The sequence below is a fragment of the Branchiostoma belcheri genome, unplaced genomic scaffold, assembly GCF_001625305.1.
Source record: "Branchiostoma belcheri isolate BF01 breed outbred unplaced genomic scaffold, Haploidv18h27 scaffold28, whole genome shotgun sequence".
Taxonomy (NCBI): domain Eukaryota; kingdom Metazoa; phylum Chordata; class Leptocardii; order Amphioxiformes; family Branchiostomatidae; genus Branchiostoma; species Branchiostoma belcheri.
Window position 1 is genome coordinate 2,747,867 of NW_017803887.1, and position 12,770 is coordinate 2,760,636.

Here is a 12,770-nt window from a genome sequence, read left to right on the forward strand (position 1 = left end):
TTTTTCAGTTTATTTTTATTTTACCAGCAACTACACTCAGATTGAATAGAAACCTGTATGATATAAAATTTTGTATAATCATCCAAAATGTTATTCCTTGATATAATATGGGTACATCACAGATTTCTCTGCAATATTCAAATTTCTGTAATGTAAAGGGTCATGTATCCCATGAAAAATTATACAGCTGAGTGTATGTGAAGGTGGACTAACCAATGTAGCAAGGTAGCCGTAGAGTTTTTTCCCCATCAACAATATAAAATCCTCTCAACCAGTCTAAATTGATATCCAATGTAACAACAAAACCAGTCTGAGTACTTTTGATAATGATTTATATCAAGTTTAGAAAACAATTTCAACACTTCTTTCAAGACTGCTTCATAAAGCGTGGCACAGGCAAACAGACAGTGCTGAAATTAAAGGTGTCCCTATGGCCAGAGGCCACCAAAATTTTGTCTGGGACAATTCAATGTACACTTTCGGGAAATTTTGGGACAGAAGAAAAAATTTCAATTTTTTGTCGCCATGCCATTGTTACGATGTAGGTGCACAAATCAGCATTTAAACTGCTTTCGATAGGCAATTATGGATAGCATTACCAAAAACTTTGGCAAGAGGGGGTAAGAATTCGTTCTATGTAAAGGAAAAGGTTGACATGGATAGCATTAGCAAAACTTTGGCAAGAGGGGCTAAGAATTTGTTCTATGTAAAAGAAAAAGATGACATGGATAGCATTAGCAAAAACTTCAGTTAACATTGGTATCAATAAATTGAAGTAGTGTAGCACTTACATGTACTTGCTATAGTCAGTATTAAAGACCACATGACACCAAAATATAACCTTATCTAATTCTGTATCTGTATTTGTTTAGATGGTATAGTTGCCTCTCGGCGTAACACACCAGCTTCGCAGGCATGCGGCGCGGCGGCAGCTGGCTACATTACACCAAACGACTTGTTACACCTATTTTATTACTATTGTTCATAACAATGAAATGGCTATAGTTATACATAGTGGTCATGAGGGTTATATATCGTTATGAATAATAGCCAAAAGTCATATATATGGTATAATGGTAAAAATTTATATGCATAATTATATATAATAACCAAAATGGATATGCATAGTTATATATAATGGTTAAAAGGGATATGCATAATTATGTATAATGGTTAAAAGGATATACATAATTATGTATAATGATCAAAAGGGATATACATAGTTATGTATAATGATCAAGAGGGATATACATAATTATGTATAATGATCAAAAGGGATAGACATAATTATGTATAATGGAAAAACTAATATGTATAATCATACATGATTATAGATAAATATAGTATAATCATGTATAATTATGTATAATTGGACTATACCCTAGGGACTAATTAACACATTCCACATATTTGTCACCTTCTACTATGTACTCAGAAAAAATATAAACCTAATTGGGTAAAGCAATTTAGAGTTATTAGCGAGGAGTCCATAATTAAAGTGTTTTTCCATAATTAAAGTGCTGCTTGTTTTTACANCCACACCGAGAGAAAAGAATCTCATCCACGGATTTGTATTTGGCGTCACGATTTTCACTCAGCTATGTCCACATTTCGCATCTCTGATTAGTTGTAGCGTCCGCTTCCGGCAGCGCCGGCGGTATTGAAAATTGACCGAGCCGACGCGCGTGTAATCAACTTTTCTTTCTTCGATATAAGCGCTAAAATGCTATTTTCCACAACCACACATCGATATTCTAGTGAAGAAATGCATAGTTTCAAGAATCAGTCTCAAAATTATATACTTCTATGCGGATTTTTAACGTTTTTCGTGCCATTTTGTCGTCGCTGAACCCGGAAGTGTGGACCTCGCTCTCGGCGTGAGTTTTCTTTTACCCTACAAAGTAATTAATTATATTTCAGTCCATACCATGGTATGGATGAAATATATTGTGTTCTCTCATGTTTCTTCTTCTCCTTCTCCTCCTGCCAAACAGTCAAAGGGATTCAACTCCACCATCATTCAGCCAAATGACTTGAAATTTGGCACGGAGGTAGAGTGGGCCAATACCCCCAGGCGTTTTTTTCATTTTTTTTATACATGCCTTTGAAAAATTTTTATTAAGGTTTTTTGGGGCATTTTTCGCCAAAAAATGGATTTTTGGATCCTGAGCCCTGGTTTTACAACCAAATGATCTGAAATTCGGTATTAGGGTACCTTGAACGTGTGTCTACGGAATAGCAGTAAGTTAAACATAATTGGCATACACAACTTCCAAATGACTCATTTGGGGGACTTTAATGGCTATTTTCAGCAAAAAAAAGGGCCAAAAGTGCTGTACCCGTTCCATGTTCTATCTAAAGAATGGCCGGTTCCATCCATGGAACACGTGTTCCATTGCGGGTTACCTGGGGTCACATTGCACGTAAGTCGTGCGTAATGACCCACACATTCAATTTTATGTGCCTAAGACCTTCAAAATGTATCAAATCTGTTAGTATTTGCATACCTGTAATAAGATTAGTAAAGCTTTCGAGATTCAATGTGCTTGTTCTTGCATCTTTGTTCTCAATTACATAGCTACTATATAATTCATTTATTTGAGAATCTTTGCCAGTTTTACACTGGGGTAAGTTTGGAATAGTCCACTTTTGCGTGGGAGGGAGATGGACTGAAATATGCTGTATTTGCTCCCAAGCAAATGTCGGCCTCTCTAGTTTCTAGCGTATTTTACCCTGCGTTTTACCGATCAAAACAATAAACAACTCCCGCTGAGGAGAAGCCAGTAAAATTTTAGATTCCAGCAATTATAAAGTATCGACAATTTGACAGGAGTCAACATCGTGGCACAAGAATCACAGTCGTCAACCCGCCGTTTTCGCTTGCTCTGCACTGTTTCACGATCTCGGTCTTCTCATAGCCGGTAGGAAGACACGAAAACACGTCGTTTCTCTGTTTAACGAAAAAATTGTATCGTCTATTCCTGAAGCGGCTCTAGGGGCCAGGGACTCCCAAAGTCCACACACACAGACTCCAGAATGCACAGAAACTCGGTTTCGGGCTAGTCGCAGCCATTTTTCTGAGAAATTCCCACCTGCAGCGCAGTCGATCAAATTTCTTGTCCCCGCCCGGTACTCCGCCCTTCTCCGGCTGCCTGGCGCCGGCCCAGTCGGTTCCCACATTAATTCCTTAAATACTGGCTTCCTATTGGTGACTCCAGGAAAGGGAACGGGCCGCCCGACTTACAGCTATTCTGCCACAAGCTCTTGGGGTGGGGGTCATTAACCTCCAGCCGAGAGCTTGTGTATACACAGGCTAGACTGGCACCCAGCCACTGGTGGACGTCATGACCCTCCACATCAAACATCCTGGGGATGCTGGGGCCACACAGGTCTATATCTAGTATTCCTACCTGTAGATGTACAGAAATAAGGTGATAATGTACAGAGATAGACTGGCACCCAGCCACTGGTGGACGTCATGTCCCTCTACATGGAACATCCTGGGGATGCTGGGGCCACAGAGGTCTATATCTAGTATTCCTACTTGTAGATGTACAGAAATAAGGTGATAAAAATAATGTACAGAGATAGACTGGCACCCAGCAACTGGTGCACGTCATGTCCTTCCACATCAAACATCCTGGGGATGCTGGGGCCACAGAGGTCTATATCTAGTATTCCTACCTGTAGATGTACAGAAACAAGGTGAAAATGTACAGGGATAGACTGGCACCCAGCCATCTGGGTGACATCATGTCCTTCCACATCAAACATCCTGGGGATGCTGGGGCCACACAGGTCTATATCGAGTATTCCTACCTGTAGAGATACAATGTACGGCAAGAGACAAGGTGAAAATGTACAGGGATAGACTGGCACCCAGCCACTGGTGCACGTCATGTCCTTCCACATCAAACATCCTGGGGATGCTGGGTCCACAGAGGTCTATATCTAGTATCCCTACCTGTAGATGTACAGAAACAAGGTGATAATGTACAGAGATAGACTGGCACCCAGCCGCCCGGGCACTGGTGGACGTCATGTCCCTCTACATCAAACATCCTGGGGATGCTGGGGCCACAGAGGTCTATATCTAGTATTCCTACCAGTAGACATACAGAAACAAGGTGAAAATGTACAGAGATAGACTGGCGCCCAGCCATCTGGGGACTGGTGGACGTCATGCCCCTCAACATTAAACATCCTTTGGATGCTGGGCCCACAGAGGCCTACATCTAGTATTCCTACCTGTAGATGTACAGAAATAAGGTGATAATGTACAGAGATAGACTGGCACCCAGCCACTGGTGCACGTCATGTCCTTCCACATCAAACATCCTGGGGATGCTGGGGCCACAGAGGTCTATATCTAGTATTCCTACCAGTAGACATACAGAAACAAGGTGAAAATGTACAGAGATAGACTGGCGCCCAGCCATCTGGGCACTGGTGCACGTCATGTCCTTCCACATCAAACATCCTGGGGATGCTGGGGCCACAGAGGTCTATATCTAGTAGTCCTACCTGTAGACATACAGAAACAAGGTGAAAATGTACAGAGATAGACTAGCACCCAGCCACCTGGGGATTGTTATGTAACAGCAAGTACATAGGCGCCACTAACTACCTGGCCCAATGGGTCCTCAGGACCTTTTGGCCGAATCGGTTGGTGCGCTGGTTGCGAGCACGAGCGGCATGGGTTCGATCCCGGGGGTCAGAATCAACCTTCGAGTTACTCCTTTCTCTTCTGTTACAGTTGAATGCCATGTAGAAAATTGTACATAAAGTAATAGTTGGAAACCAGAAAACAAAACAAGCCCTAGAACACATGCCTCTATATTTTGTATGAAATTGAAAAGGAGACTGTATTAAAATCATCTTCCATAATGTTCTTGCTGACCTTTTTCCCTGCCTGCCTGAGTGCCAGTGCCAGTTGAGCGGCGACTGTGCTCTTCCCAACACCTCCCTTTCCTGACAGAACCAGCACCACATGCCGTACACCTGACATGTTGTCTGTGGCTTCATCTGTGAGATAAAATCACAAATTATTAAACGCCGTGGCTATATACACACTGGGTGAGTTTTGTATGGTCTTCTACAACTTAACTAAAGATCTAACAAAGCTAACAAAAAATTATATATGCCCCCCCTCCCCACCTCGCAAATAAATCCATATATCACAAGCGCCTTTTCCTTACCAGCTTTTGATGAAGTTGCCATTTTCTTGCTTTACCTCTTTAATAAAATCGACAAACTACTGCAGCTCCACAGAGGTGAAAATGAAAGTCATCGTGCACATGTAAACACCGATCGGTTTGCTGCTGGGTCTGCACGTTTCTCCAGCGGTGGTGTCAAAGTTCAGCCGTCAGGGTAGTAGTGCAGCAGCGACATCTAGCGATTTATGATCAAACTGATTACCCGGAAGCCAGTTGCGTAATCGGTATAAAGAACGGAATGGTTCACAACATATCTAGGGGACATCCATCAATAAATCTTTCGAAATCCATTACTATATGAGTAATTATAGCTATTAAAGATTTATATCTGTAATAACCATATGATTCCTATTTTTTTAAATTAACACTAAGTATTCTTGAGGAGAAAATATGACTTATCTTGCTGAAAAAAATTATTATCATCCCTTTAAAAGAAATATACTATTCCAATGATCTCAAATGACCTGGCGGTCAATTTCTCAACAAGGCAAGGAAAGAAAACCGGCGTCTCAAAAAGTCGGAAAACGACGCCGGATCAGGTAATAAACTGTACTGAACTGCTTAGATATATTTACTTAAATTTCCAAGACTGTTTTTGTGCAAAACAACGGCCAGACATTCGACTGACTTGGATTTTAATGATTAACTCGAACTCTGGCGACCCACATAAATAAGGGAGAGTCAGTACTCATCACGTGCTTAAAACACAGGTAAACGGTCGCGTAGGTCAACATTGGCATTGCGTAAACTAAAGATTGGAGCCTCAAGGTAGTCACGAGGGGATTCCGTAACTGTGAACTGCCCCATTGTTACGTCAGCTTTCATTGAAGACAATGGTGAACAACCGGTGAACAGGTAAGCACTTAGTATGTTCTGAGTTTTCACTTGAGCTATTTTGTGGTGTATTTTCTTATTGCAATGAGATTGCTTTGTAGTTACTTTGTCAATGGAGTACGAGGTAACAAAAATTGACATTGATTACACCCCTATGCCCCCCTATGACTGACACATTGTTAATTGTTTTAGCATACCTTGGCAATAGCTTAGAATACCTTGCAATATTCTTGAGGAAGGAATAGATGTATAACCTGTATAACCTTCACATTTCTCTATATATGACTATAGTCTATACTAATCATGTTACATAGTCTTGTGACACGACAACATTTTATATTTTGGAAGTTCTCTAGATATTACTCTATAAATAATATAATTCTAGACGAATGCAAGCATATTCACTATGTTACCTAGTAGAGTAATTATAAGCATATAATATAATATATGTACATGTATATCGGTTCAGTATTAAAGTATTTGACCGATATAATCTGTGTAAGGTTTGGTGTATGTTTTATAACCTCCCTCATTCTCATTACTGTGTTTTGCAGGGTGCGATAGCCTATGTGTTACAGTAGCTGACTGTCAACTTCTGTCAACTTTCTAACTCAGGAGATAGTCTAAGCACAGAAAACAAAAATGCAGGCTTGGACACAGTTCAAACTTCTTCTGTGGAAGAACTACCTTCTGCAGAAGAGGAAAAAAATCGTCACCATTTTTGAGATCGGACTGCCGGCGCTGTTCGCCTTGATTCTGGTGTTCGTCCGTCACGACGTAGAGTCCATCCCGCGGGATACTCCCATATATTACCCCGAGTTTACCGTGGATAGACTGCCGGAGACTCTAATCTTTGAGACATGGGAGGTGGCGTATTCACCTAACAACACAGCAGTCAAGACAGTCATGGACATTGTTGCAGCCAAGTTACAAGTGCAAGGTTAGTACATATCATGTTCATCACTTCTGTATGCATCTGTTTTGGTATAACCGGTATAACAGCCCTTCAGCGTAACACACCAGCATTTCACCTGTTATTTCCTACACTGGGAAGGATAGCTCTTGTGCTAATGAGAAGAAGACATAAGTTTTGGCCACCTAGGATTAACTTTTGGAACTGCAGGGGCATTTTTGTTAGAATTTTTCAAAGAGGATAATTCAGAAGACAGGAACAACTGAGTTTCATGATTTTTGGATTGTGCATAGCTTATTTACATAGATATGTACATGATGAAGTACAAATTATGCAAAACAGAATCAAAATATCCGCTACGGGGAAGTTGAGTCTGAGAGTTGGCTGGTACCATGGGCTCAACCCCGTAGCGGTAATTTGAAAAAGAATTAGGCAGGCATACTGCTTTGGGCCACCAAAAGGAACTGCCTATACAAAGTCTATGTAAAGGGCCGGGGCTCCCAGGGTAGTTATTTCCATGTGTTTGCCATTTGTTACAATAAATAAGTTTTGGATCAAATGTCTGAACTTTAATATAAAAGCAACAGTAACTTTGGAAAGACTCAGAACTAAATCAGAATTGTCTTTCTCTTTTCCCCCAAACACAGTTCGAGGATTCCAGAATGAATCAGTTTTACAGACGTATGTTCACAACGCGATGGAGAAAGAGGAAACCCTGCAGGTAAAAGTGCTGGGAGGGGTCGCTTTCATCAACGACTTTCCCAACGAAACAGCCATACCAGATGACATCATCTACAAGGTGAGATCCGTGTATTGATATTATCCTTGATCTTGACTAAGGCCACACCAATTTAATTTGTTGGTTCTCGGATTCGCTGCCTCATTTTTTTCTGATTTAAAAAAAAAATAAAACAAATTTCTGGCTCTGAATCAACTCAAAAATGCTCATATTTTACCCCCAACAGTTGAGGAAAGTTCTTTTCTTCCTCAAGTTGTTACAGTTTTTCCATATATCAATGCAATGGTTTGATTGAAAGTTTAAAATTCATTGTTTGAATATTAACCCAGCCTTTTGTGTTGACTTCATGGCTCCTATCGTACAAATGTAGAATTTGGGGCTATAATAGGATGTCTAGACCTTTTTGTGTTGCTTCATATTTTTTCTGAAAAAATCCGAGAACCAACAAATTAAATTGTTGTGGCCTAAGGGTAATTCTGACAGGTTCCCTTTAACTGTGTAGATATGTAAAGACTTTACATTTGGTAAATGCATCTATTACAGCAACACCTGTGCTGTGCAATGTGAACCAGTCAGAATTGCCCCAAAGAAGGTGAAAGATGGACACTGAAGCTTTGACTGAATAAATCTTTGACTGAATTACAGCTGTATGTATGAACAGTCTCTTTCGCACATTGTTCAGTGACTTACATTGTACCAAGAACAGTAACTTCCCTTGCAGTACAAAAATCTAATTATCATAGTTCCAAAGGTGCTCCAGTTCTAGATAAGCCAGCAGTGCATGTGTAGTCAATGAACAATGTGGTTAATGTTTAGCCTTATGGAGCTCTCTCACAGTCTCAGCACTTTCATTGGCTTAAAACCAGAGGGAGTGTTTGTGAAAAGAGTCTCTTTACTCAGAGGGAGTGTTTGTTAATTTAATTAAATCATTCCTGAAGAATTCAAGTTGTCCTGTAGTCCAATATTCATGGTCCTGTGATACAAGGGAGGAGGCTGAAATTCAAACAAACAACAAAAAACAGTCACTCACTCACTCACTCACTCTCTCACTCTCTCACTCACTCAAAACAACAGCAAAAAACAAACTTAAGATTATTATTTTAGAAATTACATGTACACGCATGGTTCAAGTCCTGATAAGTTACTACATATTTCATGTTTCTATCTTGCAAAAACAAAGGGATTGAGTAGGATTTGAGGTTTCAGCTTTTTATGTCTTGTGACACTGAATAAAAATAACAATCACAAAGATCTTAGAGAAAGTGCTATACAGACTATGCACAACTTACACAATGTCAAGTCACACACGTTTTCTTTTCTATACAGATTCAATTGATAAAATCAAATGAAGTACTGGCCAATATTGTTTTGCTGCAGATTCGTCTGAAGTATAATATGTATCAATAGCGAAAGGAGCTAGCAATTCTTTTTGAAGGTGATGTGAACCATATAATAATAATTTGTATATTATACTTGCATGGAGTTAGCTCCAATTGGGACTAGAAAAAATCTGTCATAGGCTGAGGGCTACACTAATACTAGTAATAGTACAGCTCCTATATATTGCTTTAGTCTGACCCAATCTTGTTCTGCTACAGATCCGTCTGAAGTACAGTCCCAGAGCTGCCAACGAGGGACCACAGATCAACATGTTTAACCAGGACAAGGACTGGAAGACTCAGTACATGTTCAAGTTCCTCCAGACGGTCGGACCAAGGAACAAGGATGATCCGGAAGGGGGATCCCCAGGTAAAATTAGTCTCTTAAGGAACACATATTTATTTTAAGATAAACCATTTTTAACCATTATCTTCACAGCATATATTGCCCATGAGGTAATTAATAAGAAGCACCTTCGAATTCCAGGCTACAAATTTTTCTTTGACGTCTTAAGAATTAATCTGTATCCAAGAATACATGTATTTCACTATCAATTTGTATACAAGGTATGTCTATCTGACACTTTTCTTAAAAATTGTTGAGATCATGATTATACTATTTTCATGCATATCTTGCATGTGGTTGCTGAAAACACAGGCTTGAAAAGTTCAGAAAACATATTGTTTTTACTCTGTTTCCTCTTCTTCTTCTCCTTCTCCTCCAAACAAATAAGGTCAATGACCTGAACCAGACGTCTGTGACCATGGTAACTCAGGTGTTGGGTTACAAAACCGTTACATCATGTTGCAATTTTATAGCAGGAGGGATTTACACACATGTAGACTCCCGTCTGACTACATGTATACAGAATTAACAGAGCAGACCATATGCGAACTTTCAAGGTATAGACAGTATGCATTTACTAAATGCAAATGTTACAATTCTAATTATGGGTTCACCACACCACGAAGTGGTGGTGAACCCATATTGCTTTTTCTGATGTTTCTTCTCCTTCTCCTCCTCCTCCTGCCACTTCTTTAAATTGATTCAACTCCTTCATTTTTGGGCGAAATTACCTGTAATTTCGTATAGAGGTAGAGTGGGTAAATACCCTTAGGCGTTTTTTAAATTTTTTTTAAACAAGCTTTTACAATCGTTTTATTTGCTTTTTAGTGGTCCCCATAGGAAAGTACTGTGGGGGCATACGCGCGTGACGTAATAAGAAAGGAATTCGGGGGAAGGCCCAAATATGGGCATACAAGCAGGTGTGGTCATGTTTGCAGATGTGGCTGTTGATTGGCTGTTGGCTAATTAATTTATTTACTACCATTTTCACGTACCAGCGCAGCTGGTCCACGCGGTCTCGGCCGTGGGCCATGATACTCTGATATTGGATACCGATTCGTGTGATTCCTATAAACATTTCACCTAACTACGAACTAGTTGGAAGAATTATAGCTGCATGGATGCCTGTATATGATTTTAACAAACACTGAAAATCTGACGCAAAAACTGGCAGATATTTTGCTCTTCTCTGTTGGAACAACGCAAGCGGGAGGTCAATGACCTGCGCCCCGCGAGTACTGTAAACAACGGTACGTAATGTGTTACGATCGTCGGCGCAAGCGCGCGCCACGGTATCAACAATTTTCCACAATCTTCACCGACTAGTATTATATATTCTGTTATCGATTTCTGAAGAATCACCAAAATTGTAGAGTGTATCTCCTAGAAAGTCCCTTACTAGTACTTGAAGCGATCATTACCGCCATGTTGTTCACTTTATATGACATACAATGCAGAGAGTAATGGAAACGTGTCCAGATAGCTCGGTTGGTTACGCGCAGGGCTGCAAGTCCAGACATTACGAGTTCGAACCCCGGTACACTGGATATTTTTAATTATCCTTTTTACAATTTTTAACAATTTTAACATTTTTAACAATTTCAACAATTTTAACCATTTTACATTTTAACAATTTCAACATTTAATTTTAACATTTTCGTTTTAATATCCATTGCTTTGCTTTTAACATTCCAAAACTGATTGTTCTTACTCAAGAATTTCAATAACTTCGAATGTTAGTCTTTTGTATTTTTTCAACATACAACCAAAATCACTTTGATGTTAGTCACAAAAGTAACATCTAGTGCGCGCATCGGTTTTCGTTCATTTAAAAACTACAAGTACAAAACATCTGGAAACTAAGCAAACATACTCAGTAAATTGATTGCTGTAATTCCCGATTTTTTTTCACTGTACCGCAACGCAAGCGGGGGGTCAATGTTCACGGTTTTCACTGTCACCTCTGTATTGTGAACTTATCATTACAGTTAGGAAATAATTCCTGGACTTTCTTTTTCCTGCAACTGTCACCACCGTGAATATATACTTCCGTGAACATGTCCATTTTTCTCAGGCCGTGAAAATTTTGCTTCCGTTAGTAGTAGTTACAATCTCGTCAAAAGTGTAAAGTAAAGCTGTCGAGATTTAAAGTGCGTGTCGTTGTATCTTTGTAAAAACAAGAGTTCCGAGATCTCATACCTCCATGAAATATGGGCTTGACATGTAAATGTTAATTTCTTCTTTAATTATGCAAATTACCTCCACATTAACATAATAAATGCATGGTGATGTTAACTCTTGATTAACTTACACATGTACCAAGTATGAAATTCCCATCATTTACCACTAAGGAGTCATAGAATTTTCGCATTAATTATGCAAATTAGGTCATCATTTGCATAATTGGTATCTGGTGATGTTCCATCTGCCATAGATTACATACTAGTACATTACATGTATGAAAGTACTATAATGCAAAACACTGTAATTATAGAATTTCCTCATTAATTATGCAAATTAAGTCCTCATTTGCATAATTTGCAGTTAATTATGTACATCTCTCTCTCAGCTACCTACCTACCAAAAATGATGAAAATACATTGTTTCTATCTGGACTTATTGGCTTTTAAAGATTTCGCCCGAAAGTCCCCTGCAGTTCCAGAACAAGCTGCTAGGGGGGACCAAACCCACACCACTTACTAGACAGGACAATCTATCTGCCACCAAAAAATCAAGACCATAGCATATTCAGGACAAAAGATACAAAAACCGGAAGTTCTGCTGCAGTACCAAGGTCATCCACCAGGAGGCGTATATTTGACCTTGACCTTCGTCTTCCTAAGACCAGCATACCAAATATCATCACAATCCATAAAGGCGTTATGAAGTTATGCTGGCCGCAAATGTGCGGAGACACAAACACACAGACAGACAGACAGACAGACAGACGCAACAAAAACAATACCTCCATTTTCATGGAGGTAATAACACAGGTTGTTTGTTTTCAAACACACAGCCATACAGTGGCACATTTGCCCTGAAATAGGTCACCTATTCCCCTGAGGGAGCGCGCTGCCTCGCTGGGCATAGCCACATCTGTTACCCTGGCTCGCAAGTACAAAGGAGATTCCTCTCAGCCATGCCCTGACTCAACCTTAAACCGCTGCTGCAGTACCAAGGCCATCCACCAGGAGGCCCATATTTGACCTTGACCTTTGTCCTCCTAAGACCTACCAGCATACCAAATATCATCACAATCCATAAAGGCGTTATGGAGTCATGAAGGTACAAATATGCGGAACACAACACACATACACACATGCACACAGACGCGCCAAAACAA

General features: G+C 39.9%; 1 protein-coding gene across 1 annotated transcript in view; it reads left to right on the forward strand.

The window, feature by feature from the left end:
* Nucleotides 1–5,810: 5,810 nt before the first annotated feature.
* The window catches only part of LOC109472603 (ATP-binding cassette sub-family A member 3-like), a 35,890-nt gene continuing 28,930 nt past the window's right edge, over nt 5,811–12,770 (forward strand). The window contains exons 1-4 of the mRNA XM_019772399.1: nt 5,811–6,071; nt 6,605–6,990; nt 7,611–7,762; nt 9,301–9,451. Coding sequence (XP_019627958.1) covers nt 6,693–6,990; nt 7,611–7,762; nt 9,301–9,451 — 601 coding nt within the window. The 5' untranslated portion in view covers nt 5,811–6,071; nt 6,605–6,692. The remainder of the gene's footprint in view (nt 6,072–6,604; nt 6,991–7,610; nt 7,763–9,300; nt 9,452–12,770) is intronic.